At 46.4% G+C, this 16,913-nt stretch overlaps 1 protein-coding gene across 2 annotated transcripts; it reads left to right on the forward strand.

Moving 5' to 3' along the window:
• Positions 1–1,400: 1,400 nt before the first annotated feature.
• On the forward strand, positions 1,401–16,350 carry LOC114603477 (uncharacterized). 2 transcript variants are annotated; one of them, XM_028742506.2, is made up of 5 exons: positions 1,401–1,535; positions 10,292–10,488; positions 12,444–12,581; positions 13,363–13,642; positions 14,543–16,350. In XM_028742506.2, the coding sequence occupies exons 2-5, from the start codon at positions 10,316–10,318 to the stop codon at positions 14,726–14,728; spliced, it is 777 nt and encodes a 258-aa protein (XP_028598339.2). In that variant the 5' UTR covers positions 1,401–1,535; positions 10,292–10,315; the 3' UTR covers positions 14,729–16,350. The 2 variants fall into 2 exon arrangements, with proteins under 2 accessions (XP_028598339.2, XP_028598340.2); XM_028742507.2 differs by lacking the exon at positions 1,401–1,535 and adding an exon at positions 2,441–2,996.
• The last annotated feature ends 563 nt before the right edge of the window (positions 16,351–16,913 follow it).

Consider the following 16,913-nt stretch of genomic DNA (forward strand, 5'->3'; position numbering starts at 1 on the left):
TTTAAAATATGCTTCCCTTCTTTTCAGCTGTATTATTTTATCGCAGATATGTTTGCGGCCCTGGGATCCTCTGGGAGGGAAGAGCAACGTGTAAATAAATGTACTAAATGAAACAAGGTAACTAAACAAAATGTACCTGTTCCTACTAATGCTCATTTCCAAGTACAGCAATGTTTGTTCCAGGAGCCTGAAGCCTTGACATTCACACCTCGATCCTTATCTATAATACAGCAGTATCTTGGTTTAAGAACAGTCCGGTTTAAGAACGATTTGGTTTACCAACTCCGCAAAACTGGAAATAGTGTCTTGGTTTGAGAACATTACCTCAGTCTAAGAATGGAAACCAAACGGTGGAAGGCCGAATTAGGGAAAGTGCGCCTTGATTTAAGAACGGTTTTGGTTTAAGAACGGACCTCCGGAATGGATTAAGTTCATAAGCAAAGGTACCACTGTACTAGTAGTCCTGAGACAGCTGGATTCCAATCAAATCATTATCTAAAATAATAAAATTATTTTTATAAAGGTTTGGTTAACTACAGTAACATATATTTTTTAATGTATACAGTACAATTTTTTCTCCTCCCGGTTCTGTTTTATTTTTCTACATGGGTGCTATTCTTTTCCTTCTTCTTTGCATCTTTGCATCTCTGTGCACTTGCAATTATGTACTTTTTATATTTCAATAAAATATTACATAATAATAAATTTATTATTTCAGTCACAGACCAGTTCCAGCTCACATACAATACCAGGGAAGTCATAAAACACGATAGGGATACATGTGAATTTGCAATTGGGTAAAACTAGGAAATATCATATACATACAGTGCTTTTTTTCTAAAAAAAAATGTTTAGGGCTACTCTCATTTTGACTCGAGAAAATCACCATTTTATAGTTCAGATTGGGAAAAATAAATACAGTAAATGGCCAAAAGTACAAAGATTCACAAAATGTTAAGGGGTACGCATACCCCTGTGTCCGCCCAGGAAAAAAGCACTGTATACATATAAACTGCGTGGGGGTGTTATTGCTTTGCTTTTTACTATGTCACGCATTTTTGTGTTTTTATTTTGCAAACCGCCCTGTGATCGACCTCAGATAAGGGCGGTGTAGAAATTAAATTAATCAGATTAGAAAGAACCCCTATCATCTCCCCACCCGCCTTTTCCTCCTATTGTCATGTTGATCCCTTTGTCCAGAGATCCATACAGCGCCTAGCAAATTGAAGCACCCCCCGCAGCACTGCCGGCCACGCCCCCTGTGACGTGTCCCTCCCCTCCCTAAGCTTCCTACCCCTCGCCCTGCACGCTGGAAGGTCCCACGTGGACAGGATCTCTATTTATGGTCGCTGACGCGGCAGTCGCGCAGGGAACCCCCGCCTCTTTCCCCCCGCGCTTTGGTCCCGCCTCTCATAAGTCAGAGGATCCAGGAAGAGGCGCGCACAAGCCCAAGGGAGCGAAGCAAGGGAGCCGCGTGGTTGGCCAGAGCGGAGAGGACCAGAGATCGAGCGAGAGAGCGCACGCTGCCTTGTCGGGTAAGGCTGATGCGGGGGCGAAGCGGGGCGCGATCTGATGCGGGGTTCTTTACTCCGGGTACCTCTTTTTTCCCCTCGAGAGCTGGAGTTTTTCCCTTCCTTCTCCTTCCAGGGGAGTGTTTGGCGGTTGCGATGGGAAAACTATTCCTGGGATTCTGGGTTTCTTCAAGGGATTGATGCGCTAGACCCTCTTTCTTCCTAAAACGTTTCCCATAGAGTTTCCTCTTTCCACCGAATTAAGGGACCCAATCCGGTTGGTTTTATGTTTAGCGTGTGTGTGTGGCTCCCCCCCCCCGGGGTTTTCCTTTCCCCCTGCTTCCCCACTCCCCGATCGTCTGACTTTTCTCTCCCTGATAGTCCCTCCCCGCTCCCCAAATAAAATGTCATTTTTGCCTGTCCGACTCTCCCGACCGGACACAAACATTCCTGGCGTCTTTCTAAATTACTTTTTATCTCCTGCGAACGCACTCGATCCCCGTCCTTGCCGAAACCTTTCCTCAGTGGATTTGACCCACCCGCTGTAATATCTCCGTCCCTAGAAATAGGGATCGGATCCGGGGTTAAGGGAGAAGTCGTGTAGGATTTTTGATTTCGATTCCCACCCTCTTCTCCAGACCCCAACCCACTTTAAATTCCCCATCGCTGGTATTTTCTATTGCTGGCATTGCTATCTGTGCCTGTGCCGCTCACCCCCCCGCCCGCACAGTTTCATCCTCCAGATCTGACTCAACCCTGCTTCATCTTATCGTCCCCGCCGGAGCCATCCTGGCACTGCACCGGCGGCCACCTCCACTCCATGCGCATTCCCACCCCTAATTCCCGGGCGGCCTCGTAACATGCTCTTTAACAATAGCACACCTCAAAACTACCTGAACTTTCCGTCCGTCTGTCTGTCTCTTTCGCTCTATTGCCTTGTCTGGTTCCCAAATCCTTCTTTCCTCTTCCCCTCCGAGTCTATTCCTTCCCCCGCTCCCCTTTCACATGGCTCGTGGCGCCTTAAAGGTTCATGCACGACCCTCCCCGTGCCCATCGGAAGGACGCGCACAGTTCAGGGGAGTCTCCAACCTCCCAGGGACGTGCGTAAAGGATTTGCAGCCTTGGGGTGAGAAAGGCCTTGGGGTGCTCCAAAGACTCCCGTGTGTTAGACTACCGACTCCTTCGGTTGTGACCCATCTCGACACCCCATTTTCTCCCCCTTTCCCGACCTCGGTACCCACTTCCCCCAGGTTATCGATTGCCAACCCACTCTCTGCGTATTTCCTCCTCTGACGCTCGTTATCGCCTTCCTGCTGATGAAACTGCCCTGTACTGTAGTTTGTTTTGCAACTTTCATTTAGATCGGTGCCTGGGGTGAGAAGGGAGACCGGCCTTTGCCTCTCCCCTCCCGCGCTCCGCTGGGAACTTTATTGTTAAACAAATTGTTAAACGCATTCCTATGCTCCCTCCTGCGTGATTTGGCCGGTGAGTTGTGTGGGGGTCTCTTGGGTTGTTTGTTTTGATGTTGCGCAGGAATCTCAGGTGGGGAGAGCGGTTTTGCACCTGGGTCCTGCTTGGTAGCTTCTCTGGGCATCTGGGGTTGGTCAGATCCACCTGCAGAGCTCTTCTTGCATTTTCAGTTGCTGATTCCTTGTTTTGCATCCTCTGTTTTGCTAATAGAGGAGGTTTCTCTATTGTTCAGGAAAGTTTGGGGAGGTGTACTGCCCCATGGAAATGGTATTCCCCTTGAAAGATACATTCTCAGAGAATAGGTCCACGGAATTGTGTCTTTCAATGGAGCTCCATTTTCAGGGAGAACATACCCCCCCAAAAAAATATATATATATAAATGCTAAGCAGATTTTAAGATGCTTTTAGGACAGAACCCAAAGGGTGTAATGGGACTGCAAATCCATTTGTACATTTGCTAAGGAATTGGGGGTTGTCTTTAGCTACCTGCTGAGTCTGGATTTCCCATTATGCAGTGTGGATTTGTACCTGCCGTCAATGCAATCAATCTGGCTTGTTTATATACCTTCTTAAAAAGTTATATTTTGGGGGCATAGTTTTTGGGATTCTCTCCCTGATGAATGTGTTTGAGGCAGGTAGTAGCTGGGATTTTTGGTGACTTGCACAAGACTGGATCAAAGAGTTTGTTGCAGAGCTGAGATCTAAATATTAGGCTTTTTTAGGGTTAGTGTGTGCAGTACATTGTTTGGTCCGTGTGAGCTGTTCTGACCATTCCTGGCTGCACGCTCACTTTGCATGTGTGTGTATCTGGGATGTCAGGTGGAGAGATGCTATATTGAGGCTCATTCATGGATGTTCTGGCAAGCGGACAAATCAAGTGCAGTATAAATAGCTTTGCATGCAGGGAAGTTTTTAAGTAAAGGGAAGTTTTTAATGGTTTATATTTTTCCTTGGTTGTATATGTGTTGTAAGCCGCCCAGAGTGGCTGGGGAAACCCAGCCAGATGGATGGGGTATCAAAAATAAAATTATTATTATTGTTATTATTATTATCTTCAAGTGCCTCAATCCTCACAGGGATGAGGAAACTGCAGCCCTCCAGATGTGGTTGACTCCAATTCCCATCAGCCCTAGGCAGCATGGCCGATGGCCAGGGGATGATGGAAGTTGTAGTCTAGCAACAGTCTGAGTGCTCCCAGTTTCCCCATCCTTTCCCATTTTCTTGAGGAGGGAAAGACTCTCAAAATTCCTAGTAGGTTACTTCAGTTTGAGATGTTGCAATGTGTTGCATTTTGGTGTCTCTGCTTGATAGTATTAATTTTTTTCGTCACCCTTAAGCCAATGGTCTTGCTACCTTTGGATCCAAATATGCATTCAGGGACCATTCTGCATGTACTTTGCATGGCGACAGTCCTGCTATTGCAACCCCCCTGGTAGCAAGCTGTGACCCAGTAGTAGTAGCTCTTTCCTGCCCACAAGCTAAAGCTAAATGATGCATTTGGGGAAGTGGTTGCCTAAAGGGCTGGCATTGGGGTGCATTTGTTCCTTCAAGGCAGCCTGAATTCCTGAATATCTGTTAAAGCCCTACCCCCCTCCCTAAAAAGATAACCAAACAGAAAAGGTGCCCCTTAGCATTAAAAGCCTGCTAAGTCGCATTTGTGAAGGGCCATTGTTGATGGGCTTAGATAAGGTGTCTGAAGGCTTTCTCTTTTTTTCTCTGTTGTGTGTCTCACCTTGGCTTTTGGAATGACCACTGCAATGCATAGCTTAGATCCACTTATATAGCCTCTCATTTGCATTTTTAAATAAAATCAATTGTTTCCTAATGGCTCCTGTATTGCCCCAGGAGAGGGTGGATCTTGCTAAATTAGCATCTGTATCACAAGGTTTCTAAATGGCCATTGGACAGCTGCTGGGAGACCAAACAATTAATTTGTCTGCACTTTTGGGAGGGTTGAGGTTGAATCATTCCTTATCAACCTTGCACTTTCCAGATGTTTCGAGGGAGAATTCCCATCAGTGCTGGTAGAGGCTAATGGGAATCGTAGTCCAACGCATCTGGAGGGAGGCCCCAGGCTAAATAAATCTGTCTTAAGTGTTGTGTTCAGTTGCTTGCTGTTTTATAGCTTTTGGATTGATGTTTTAGCCCAGGCATAGGCAAACTGGGCCCTCCAGATGTTTTGGTACTACAAATCCCATCATCTCTGACCACTGGTCCTGTTAGCCAGGAATGATGGGAGTTGTAGTCCCAAAACATCTGGAGGGCCCAGTTTGCCTATGCCTGCTTTAGCCTCTAGAACTGGGCTTCCCAAACTTGGGTCTCCAGCTGCTTTTGAACTACAACTCCCATAATCCCTAGGTAAACACAGCTGTAGACCAAAGTTTGAGGAAACCCTGATCTAGAAGCATGGTTATTGTTTATAATGCCTGGGTTATAAACAGGATAACCTCCAAATGTTCATAGCCACCAGAAGATCATCATAAAACCACACACACAGAGTAGGTCATAGATGATAAAACTGTACAGTTGAAAGGGACCCCAGGGGTCATCTAGTCCAACCCCCTGCAATGCAGGAATCTCCACACTCTGTCATCCATCCAGTTTTGAAACCAGACCCTGCTTAGCTTTGCAAACAATTACTTAGTGTGCTTCCTAGGTGAAGAACATCTCAGTGGTACTTAAACTAACCTTGGAAAGTAGGCCAGTGTGACTTCCTTTTGTACTGTGGATTGTGCAAGGCGGGGAACACTGAAGTGGAGAGGAATGGTGCCTTGCAAGAACCCATTCAGTAAGTTTGCAAACAGAGCGGGTTATGCATGTTTTGAATGGAGGCTTTCCTTCCTGGGTACGGACTGTTTGGCCAAACATTTGTTTTTATTTTGAAAGATGTATAAACAGCTTTATCGGGAATGTATCGTTGGTGAGGAGCCTCACTAGTTAGCTGGCATTGAAAAGAGGATGGAGTAGGAAGGGTTTGCTTTTTGTTCCCCGTGAGGCAGAAAGCGAAAGAGGGAAGTGGGAAAAGCCCCTATGCCTAAAAATTCCTGTGAGGTGAGGCAATTGGGAAATCATTTTCCAGAATCCCCTTTATTTGGGGAGGGCAGAGGAGAGCGCAAAGGAATTCCCAGTTCACCTTTTCACTTGGGTTGAGTGGGAAGTGAATGAGAAATCGTGTGTGTGTGTGTGTGTGTGTGTGTGTGTGTGTGTGTGTGTGTCTAGGTCTAGGAACAGGTGTCAGATTTGGCTTTGGCAGTTGAAAAACAGCAGGTGCTCAGGCAGCAACCGTGACTTGGTTTGGGTGTGTGTGCCTCTGCATTAAAGCTGGGCCATCTGAGGTCCTAGGGCAGGTGTGAGGGGACCCTTGGCTCTCCAGATGTTGTTGACCTGTGACTTCCATCACTCCTGGCCATTACCTGTGCTTTCTGGGGCTGACGGGAGTCATAGTCTAGCAACATCTAAAAGACCAAGGACCCCCCCCCCCAACCTGAGTTAGAACCTGGTTCCAAAATTTGATATTTGTGGGGCTGAAATGATCCCCAAAGTGGAACAGATCACATTTTAAGTGATCCAAAAAAATCTGGATTTTAATTTTTTTAAATGTTGCGTTTGTCAGGTTTTAAACAATGTTTTAGGGTAGATTTTCAGGCTTCCCAGGTGGGGGCAGATTTTTTGATTTCTGGTTTTGGTGATCCTGTGAGTAATGTGTGTCTTGCCAGGAATTGAAGCTTTCTTTTCCACCCCAGGATTAGCGTCCAATTCCAAAGTAGTTTGTGGGACCCCAATGTGCTCCGCAATGTTTACTACCATTTCCAGGAAGCCGCTTTGTGTCATTGTTTTGGCTCGCTCTTCCTATGATATCATTTGATTTTTCCCCCCAATGTGACTCTTGAGTCGGTGATAAACGCAGGTGAGCTGATAGACGCTGCAGATAGCTTGCTGAGCTAATGATACTTGGCAGGCTTTGTGGCTTGGAGGGGTGAGGTGGGTGAACGCTTAAAAACAGGTGCCTCTCCTCTGCCTTACAGCCTTGGGACCTGTGTAATGGCTTGCGTTTCTGGCAAATAATGCCGTGCGTTATCCTTGTTATCTGTCCAGCAAGTGCCTTGCTCAGGTGCGGGGTGGGGTGGGGCCCTTCTGGCCATGTTTGCTGGAGTTGGTGGCCGTTGTGGTTTAGCACCACCTGTTCCTCACACCTGGCCTTGCTGCTGCAACTTTCTCCTTTGTTATCCTCAAAACTAGCCTATAATCCAGGCTTTTCTTTGATGGCTGTCAGTCAGGACCAGACCTGTCATTAGACAGGCGAGGTGGCCTGCGTCGGGTGTCTGATCCCTGCACTATTTCAAAAGAGATGCAGATGGTCCGTTAAACGACTGGTGGTTATTTTTTTCCTGCATGTGCTTGTGAGCATACCTACACACGTACAAGTGCGCCAGCCTTGTGGACTTCGCCTTAAGTCCCACATTGCCTTGAACTGCCTCTGCTGCTGCTTGAGCAACAGAACAGCCCTGTTGTATACTGGGTGCAGTTCAAGATGCTGTGCTTCTAAGGCCTACACTGCAGGGCTGGGGGACAAGTGCCCTTCCAGATGATGTTGAGTTCCAACCCCTGTCAACCCTGGCCCTGGGGGGATAGGAACTGTAAACCAGCAGCAACTGGAGGCAGTGTTTGCTGGGCAAATTTTTGCACTGGGCTATCGGTCACTTGTAGTGCCTGATGTCTCCACCATCTGGAGGTGCACGCCTGGGCATCTTAGGATCTTGCCTGTTTCCACACACTAACACCACATCCTGTAGAATTTTATCAATGATATTTTATGCTTGCAGTCAGAATGAACTTCAGGAAGCAAAAAGACTCACAATCCATCGGGCCCCTAACTGGCAAGTAGACATTCTGTTTTGGAGACCCTGGTTTGGAGACCATTTGGCGCCTAGCTTATATATCTGGGTTTTTAACAGTGTGGCATCTAGACTAGCTTTCCAGGATCATAGGTAACTCCTGTCATACACAGAGAAAGATCTCTGTCTGAAATATTGAGAGCTACTGTCAGTCAGTGTAGACAAAACAGTTGCAGAGGGACCCAAGGTGTGACTCTGTTTATAAGTTATGTTTGGTTTTGACTCATGTGCTCCTATATAAATTCTGCCCACATTTCACTCAGCTGACGGTTCTTGTAGATTCAACTTTGCGGGGGCAGAACCTGCCTCCGTGTGTTTTGGTAGCATAGGGCTGGGGTTATGATGGACAACAACATTGACCATTATTTCCTGATTTGCAACATTCATTTGCCTCTCTCTCTAGCCAAGCTAAACACAGCTGGGTGCAAGGGAGCCTTCTTTCCGCATCAACAAACCATAAATCTCTTGCCTTGCCCCAACTGCCTTGTGCAAGAGATCGCAGCTTTGTGTGTGAGCGCATGCAGACGTACCCAGTCACGTGCCTGTGTTGATAGGAAGAGGTTTGCAGCCCACACATGGCCCTTTCTCTTTTTGTTTTGCTGCTTCGAGGTCCAGCCCCTCGTGTTGCAACCTTTTGCAACCAACTCAGTGTGTACTTCTGTGTCCCCTCAATGGCAGGTAATCTGCTTGCAACAAGCTGTTCCCGGAAACTGAGCGGGCCAGCCCAGTGGGGGGAAGAGCGTGTGCGTACAAAATGGCATGGCTGAGGATCCAGGTGGTGGTGGTTCTTATCTGGAGTGTGTGTGTGCTGTTTGGGTGGGGGCTGGGGGGGGGAAGCACACACTCATTGAGTGGTAGGTGATTGGCAAGAGAAGTAGAATTCTTGGTACCATCAGTATCAATCGAGAGAACTAGCAGAATGTAGGGCAGGTAGCTTTGGCAAATGGTACTTTAAAAACCTAGGTTACAGTCACCAAAATGGAATGTCTAGGGGCCATTCCCACTTCTCCCTGCCATTCCCACTTCTCTTCATCTCCTCCTTCCTTTACTTTACTTTTCTTGTTCTTCATTATCATCATCATCATTTCTATACTGCTTTATATTTTAAAGGAAAACTCTCAAGCAGTTTACAACCCGTTAAGCCATCAAATAAAACAACTCAGAACAAAACAAATTCAAACTTCAAGGGAAATATTTAAGATCCTTCTCTAAAGTGATGTTTTGCCTTCCTCATATTTCTTAACCTGCTTAATTTATAGAGCTTGCCCTATAGCAGTAGTACCCTAGGAAGCCAGGGCCGCAGTAGGACTTGCAAGGCCAGGGTTCAAATCCCCAGACTCTGCCATGAAGCTCACTTGGGTGTCCTTGGGCCAGTTACAGCCCCTTAACCTACCTCACAGGGTCGTTGTTGGGATTAACTGAGGAGGTGGGTGAACGGTGTACTTCTTGGAGAAAAAGGTGGGATGTCAATGAAATAAATAAGCTTCTTCTGAAGAAAGCTGGAGGGTCAACCAGATGGAGATCTCGGACACCAACCTGTCATCCAGAGATCTCCACGTGGTGCCATTTGGTGATTAGATTATATACCTGAGTTTCTGACCCTCTGTGGGCCTTGTGAACTTCATTAAGGGCCTTCTCACCCACCTTATTCATGGTTCTCCTTAACTAAGAAGGCTCCCCCTCCCCCTTTAAAAAAAGATAAGGGACTTTTTTGACCCTTTTCCTCTAGGGCATAGGGGAGTGCTATAGTTAAGAGACATGTTTGTTATTGATAAGTGTGTTGACCCACAAGCATTCACCCCCCTCCCAAATGCCCTTTTGGCTGTGTTGTAATTCTCTTCCTCCTCCTTGACACAAGGATGGATGGGTTGTGTGAATAATACCAAGCTAGAGAGTCCTAGATGGCCACAAGGCAGCCCACTGCAACGCCACCTTGTCCAAACGTTTTCCCCAAACCTGGAGCCGGTGTTTTGTCAAAAAGGTTGCCTACTCAGCTGAATTGGTATGAGACTGACAGGGCAGGTGGGGTTGGGCTATAGGACCTCTGGGTGCACCCTGACCCCTGCCGCAACAGCCCTGCCTGTTTTCGTCTGTGTGCCCTGTCCATTGTTGTTACCCGCCTGCAGGAGCCCTGATGTAACAGCCCTGCAAGCTCTGCCTCGGTGACTCACTTCTGCTTCATAGGCCCGAGTCACTATTTTGTGGTCCTGGTGTTGCAAGCTTTTAGAACAAAGAGTTTCCTCGTGCTGTGCGGGAACACAGCTCTCTCGAATCTGTTCCTTGCAAATTGAAGGACCACTTCTTTTGGCACAAAGTGACTTTTTAGAGAGTTTCCCCGCTCCCTACACTGGAGCCCTTGGCTGCTTTCTTTGTAGGGCTCAGTTGCTGAATGGGATTTCTTCTTTTCTCCCCCAGGACATACACAGCGAAGGGCCCAAGATGAAGGAGGAAGTGGAAAAAGCAGTCTGGTTCATCTCCCGCGTGATGGATCGCGACCGGAAGCTGGAGAAGGAGAAGGTGGAGCGTTTCAGGGAGAGCCTGGCCACGATCCTGTGCGAGCGCTACAAGGACCATTGGTACCCAGAGAAACCCTGCAAAGGGCAGGCTTACAGGTAAGCAAGGAAGCTGATTTTTTTTTAAAATGAACTAAAATTGGAATACTGTCAACTGATGGAAGAGCTTTCAGCAAACAGATCCCCCCCCCCTGGCCTTTCGGACGGTTAATGGTTAAGTTGACATTCACGTTGTTACCAAATACCGTGTTATTACAAAACCTCAACATTTATGGGCCGCTGATTTTAGGTGCTGATTTTAAATTGTTTTGGAAATGCACACTGTTTGTAAGCCGATTCATTTGAATGGAGAGCAGCATAGAAATTCACTAAATCAACTCCCTTTCTGAATGCCAACAGGCTTCTTCACACATTACATTGGGTGAAAGAGTCTACACTTCATACAGCTCGGTGGCTGCCACACCACTGTGACAAAAGTTAGGAACTTGTAATGGAAATAATAGTCATTCTCCCTATGTTTAACCTTGTTTTGGCTTCACTCCTCTTCTCAGTTTTCTTCCTCCGAGATCAGGGTGGGGGAAAGCTGTAGAATGGTTTAGGACTACAACTCCTCATCAGCCTTGGCTAGCATGGTCACAGGTCATGGATAATGGGAGTTGCAGGCTCAGCAGTATCTAGAGGACCGCAAGCTCCTTATTAGGGCTGAAGGTTAGATTGTAAGCTCCTCGGGGCAGGGACTTTGGTGCTATGTGAGTAAATAAACAATACACAGCTGCTTCTGATTCTCATTGCCTTAAAGAAAGGGATAAAAAGAGCTTGTGCTTTTTGCCAATAACTTGTGTTCCGCTCCGGAACCATGAGGGCTAGCTACTTGGATAAATACATTTCACATTTAAAGGAGAAAGGGGAAGAAATAGACTCAGAGCAGCGGTTATGTTCCTTGCTCTGCCTCGAGATCCCAGACATTGTTAGTCACCTCGACTCTTGTCTGTCTGTTTGTCGAAGATGAGGCAACGATTGGATGCCTCTTTATGGCGGCAGCTGTTTGCAGAGCTAGCTGCAAAATAACTGTATTGTACCTCTCAAGGCTATTTGTGTAGCTGATAGAGAACTGCGGTTTACAAACCAGTTGGCTGCTGCTACGCCTGTGTCACCAGCCTGCAGGTCAGCTGGAAGCTTTGTTTGCAAGGACTCTGTCTGGAGCTTGTTGTACTACAGATTATTACCTGGCAGTCCTTGTTTTATAATATTACAAATTGCTGTGCACACAGAGTACCCGAGTGGCAGAGCATGTTCATTTCAAGTAAATCCTGCTGAGCTTAGTGGCAATTAATTTCTGACTTTGCGCACGTGTAGAGAACAAATGTTCGAGTCGCCCAGCAAAAGTAGAAATGTTAGATTCACCCAGCAAAATTGATTTGGCCGTAGATTCTGGGCAGACAGTTGCAAAGGGTGCAACGAGTAGGCAACCTACAGTTCTTAATTCTGAAGTTTAAATTGTGCAATAAAAACAATAAGTCTAATAATAATAAGTATTTGTAAGATGCTATAGATAGGGGTATACCTGTTAAATAATTATGCATATTTTTATAGATATAAAATATTTAGAATTGTAAGGTGAAAGGGATTGTGGTCTATGTGTATTGCATAATTTCGTGGTTCTAGGGTTTCCCCCCCCCATTGTGTTTACAAAAATGCATTCAAAATGCTAATTCAACAGCCCAGGAAATGATTGTATTCAAAATGTGAAAATGGAAGTGCTGGCAACCTTGAATACGTATAAATAGCTGGTTTGCCTCTCTTAAGTAGACATAAAGGTCTCTTCAGTTTCTGACAAAGCTGCATTGCAGATTTGTGAGGATCGGGGGAGGGGGGTAAGGGGGAGACTGCAGATGCCACCCCCCCAAGCTCTTTAGAGGAAATGAATAAGAGCAAACCATGGGGTGTCCGGGTGGTTGTCCCCATTATGGGAATGTAAGTTTACCTGCTGTGCCTGATCACCAGATCTCGTTCTAAATCTAAGCCCTTTCTGCATCGTCTCTGCTTCCTCGCAGGTGCATCCGAATCAACAGGCAGTATACCAAGGATGACGCCATCCTGAAAGCTTGTATGGAGAGTGGTCTCGATTACTCGGAATTGACGTTGAAAGGCGAAATTACGATCTGGATTGATCCTGGCGAGGTTTCCTGCAGGTGAGTGCATTCGACGGAACCGTCACTTTAAAAAAGCAACAACCCCATAGGTGAGTTGTAATAGAAAGCACCCTTTGAAAGAAGGATCCCCCTTCATGTTGTGTAAAGTTCTTATGCTAAAAGTTGGATTTTTAATTGAGCACCAATAATTCTTGTTCAAGCTGAGTTTTTGGTCAACCCAATAATTTCTTTGAAGCACCCCCATCCATCAGATGAATAGAGCAACTTGTAAGAGCAGTTTTAAAGCTTGCGATTCGTTTAGCTCGTCATATTTTTCAGTTCTTAAAGTTATGTAGAAGCTCATATAACTTATCACCCGGAGCATACAGTAAATGGATTTTCATTTCCTTCTTTATTTTCATAACCCCCAACCACATTACAAAAGTAAGATTGATACAAATTAGTCCCCCCTCCCTGCTTGAACAGCATTTCAGGATTCAGATTATGTTTCTCTAAAGCACAGTATTGTCTAAATACAGGATTAAGGACATTCAGTTTAACATAATATTCGATCTAATACTTTATGGCATTCATTGTTTTCTATAACGTGTGATTAAAACAAATGTCCCCATTCACTGGATCCACATTCGAGCTTTCTCGATTCACCTTGCATTTTCCATTAAAAAAAACCAAGCCATCATTGGAACTGTTCTCTGCTTGCAAAATAAAACATAAAAAAACAACTGCCTGTCTTCCTTCCAATGGAAGCTTGTGAGTGTAAATAGAGGGAGAGTGCTTCTTTCCAGTGTCTGACCCCTACCTTCCTTCTCCCCCACCCCAGGCTTGGCGAGAACAGCCGCCCCTTCACAGTGAAGGATGATGAGGAGATGAAGGAGAAGAAGAGGGAGAAGGAGAAGGAGAAGAAAGTGGAGAGAGGCAGTAGCAGCAGCAGTAGCAGTGGCAAAGCAACGCCTGAGTCGGAGACGTCTGACTATCACTCCGAGTCTCCTTCGGAGTCGCCCTTCGAGTGCGCGTCGTCTTCGGAGGACGAGAGTTCTGGCAGGCGTTCTGCAGCAAAGGCATCGCAGATTAAAGCCGGGGGAGCAAATCTCCCCAAACACGTAAGCTGATAGGAGAGAGGCTGGGAATCTGGTTCTGTACTGTGTGTTTGCTTCTAGGCAGCAATGTAATTTTATGCAGTGTTTTGTACTATAATAATAAAAACAATAAATAATTTATTGTTTATAACCCGCCCATCTGTCTGGGTTTCCTCAGCCGCTCTGGGCGGCTTCCAACAAAATATTAAAAACGCAATAAAACATCAAACATTAAAAACCTCCCTAAACAGATGTCTTCTAAAATTCAAATAGTTGTTTATTTCCTTGACATCTGATGGGAGGGCGTTCCACAGGGCAGGTGCCGCTACTGAGAAGGCCCTCTGCCTGGTTCCCTGTAACTTTGCTTCTTGCAGGGAGGGAACGGCCAGAAGGCCCTCAGCACTGGACCTCAGTGTCTGGGCTGAATGATGGGGGTGGAGACGCTCCTTCAGGTATACTGGGCCAAGGCTGTTTAAAGGTTAGCACCAACACTTTGAATTTAAAGGTTTAAAGGTTAGCACCAACACTTTGCTTTAAAGGTTAGCACCAACACTTTGAATTGTGCTCGGAAACGTACTGGGAGCCAATGCAGGTCTTTCAAGACCAGTGTTATGTGGTCTCGGCGGTCAGTCTAGTTGCCGCATTCTGGATTAGGGCAAACGGGGCACTGGCCCACCGAGCTCAGCCGACCCACCCACCTGCCTTACATGCAACCCATCTAGGGGGATGACCCTGGCTGTCTGAATTGTGCTCGGAAACGTACTGCTAGCCAATGTAGGTCTTTCAGGACAGGTGTTAGATCGTCTCTGTTTTGTTTTGTACTGAGGTCATTTATCTTGTGCCCAAGCATTAATAAACTACACCAATATTTTGCATATTTCAGAAGTCCTATTCTGACCTCTCTCTCCCCACCCCCCTTTCCAGGAGCCCCATCGCTACCGAACGCCGTCTCCCCTTTGGATCCCACACCCACAAGGCACAGTGTTCAGCTACTTCCCTGTAACTTACTATTACGTTCAGCCGACGATGCCCGTTCTCCAGAGACCCGTTCTCCAGAGACCCAACCCCAACATGTTGAAACGGCTCACGAAGCGTGCATCCAAACCCTGAAGACTGGGCAGAGCCTAGGGTGGTTGTGGGGTGTTTTTTGGGGTGGGGTGGGGTGGGAAACAGTAGTATTCCTTTGCGAAGGACACCTGGCTCCTAAGACTCCTCCTAGAGTCTGGAGAGGTTCCTTGAAAGGGGCTGGGCTGGGCTGACCTTGTTTCTATGGTGTTGAACAACTGTAGCATTCCAGTTTGTCTGATTAAGCCCTTCCAGAATGGAAGGGCTGTGTTTGCCCGTGGTTAGAGCAGGGTAAGGTGAGCGTCCGTGTAGAATATATATTTATATATATATATATAGTGTGTGTGTGTGTGTGTGTGTGTGTGTGTGTGTTTTCAGCTCTTTATAGAGAGAGAAATGTGAAGCGGTGGGGCAAAGGACCCGCGAGTTCCTAATTCTCAGTGGCTTTTCTCAAAGAGGTTTTCTGTAGGCGCTGTGTGTTTATCCTGCACTTTAGAACCAAACGCTGCTTCTGCTGCTTTGAAAGAGAGGGACAGGAGAGCTCCTGACCCCCCTATTGCACTTTTATGGGAAAACATGGCATTGCATGCAAATGCGCTCTGTCTGCAGCAATTTGGCAAGGAGGTCCAAATAGCATTAGAGCAGAGGTGGGGGGGACCTGTGGTCCTACAGATGTTGCCAGACTCCAGCTCCCTTCAGCTCCCCCCCCCCCAGCCCTTGGGCTGCACTGGTGGGGGGGGGGGACTGATGTGACCCAGAGGGCTGCAGGGTCCTCCCACCCTCTGCTAACGCCTCATTCCCTTGCTGTTGCTGCTCAGATCTCCTCTTGCTGCCACCCCCAGCTTCTGCAATGCATCCAGGCATCTCTCGCCTACATTTCCAGCTCTTCTGCTACTTAAGGCAAGGCTGGGGAGGCCTGTGGCCCTTCAGACGTCCTTGTCTTTGGACTCCCAGCTCCCAGCATGCCCAGTAGTGGTGGTGGGAGGTTGGAGTTGAGTCTAGCAGCGTCTGAATGGCCATAGGTTCCCCTTCTCTGACTTAAGAAATTGGGTGGTGTTTTGTTTTTTTAAGCGCTGAGATTCATCCCAGCTGTAATCCTACGCGCATGTACTTGGCAGTAAGTCCAGTTCAGTCCAGCAGGACTTACTTCTAAGTAGACGTGCCTAGGATCGCACAGTTTGAATCCATGCGCACATATATATTTATATAAATATAAATACATGCCATGCTGCCTTGCGTCTTTTCTCCTGGGGAATACACACAGCTGCAATAATAATACTTACCTACCTCAAGAGATGCTCTTATCAAGCTATTATTGTTATTATTATCAAGCTATTATTATTATTGTTCTTACTACTATTAATACTACTGAAGGATTGTTGGCACTTGACTGGACCTACTTCTTGTTGGGGAAAGTATTATTCTTGTTGTTGTTGCTGATAAAATGACAGATAATATATATATTTAGATATATATTATGTATTCTGTAAATAACAATCGGGAGCTTTGTAATTTATGGAATGAAAATGATTTTGTAAATATGGTACCTGCAGTTTGTTTTTACGCACCATTGATACAACAAATTTTGCCTTTTTTAAGAAAAAGCAAACGTCTCTTCTTTTTTTATACAGCTTTTAAAATCTAATAAAATAAATGATGCAAATAAAGGAGGCTAATGTTGTATTTGTGGTTTGGGCGGGGGGGAGGGGATGATGATGGCGGTGTGGCCATTGTACACAAGCACCCAAAAAAGGAACTTTCAAAACAAAGCAAAAAAGGAAGCGTTTCCATTCTAAAACAGACAGCTTTGTCCCTCCAGATCTTGCTGGGTTACATCACATGGCCTGGAGACAGGCAGTCAGGTTGTGCATCTGCAGCAGTGACCAAAGGAGGAATGACCACTGGGAGGAGCACAGAGAGAAGAAACGCCACAGCGAATCTGCAGCAGCAAAACTGGACGCCTCCCTCTGCCCCAGCTGCAACAAATCATGTCTCCCCTGTTTCAGTCTCTGCAGCCACAGCAGGTGCTGTAACACTCCAGCGGTGCACTTTATGGTGCACTTTAGACAGATCCCAACACATTTTTACTCTCTCCAAGTTTGAACTTGGAGCACTTTATAGCCTTTTCATCTAGCAAAGCTTATCCGCCTCCCTGTTCTGTTCTACATATTTACTAGCTCTGCAATGGCCTTTTTGAGTGACCAGAGGGGAGGGTGACAGGTTCCCATGG

The sequence above is a fragment of the Podarcis muralis genome, chromosome 7 (assembly GCF_964188315.1).
Source record: "Podarcis muralis chromosome 7, rPodMur119.hap1.1, whole genome shotgun sequence".
Taxonomy (NCBI): Eukaryota; Metazoa; Chordata; class Lepidosauria; order Squamata; family Lacertidae; genus Podarcis; species Podarcis muralis.

Bases quoted from the DNA above. Each gene is read 5' to 3' on its own strand.
- LOC114603477 (XM_028742506.2), top strand. From the start codon at position 10,316: ATGAAGGAGGAAGTGGAAAAAGCAGTCTGGTTCATCTCCCGCGTGATG. The intron at 10,489-12,443 runs GTAAGCAAGGAA...GCTTCCTCGCAG, and splicing joins TGCAAAGGGCAGGCTTACAG to GTGCATCCGAATCAACAGGC. The intron at 12,582-13,362 runs GTGAGTGCATTC...CCCCCACCCCAG, and splicing joins CCTGGCGAGGTTTCCTGCAG to GCTTGGCGAGAACAGCCGCC.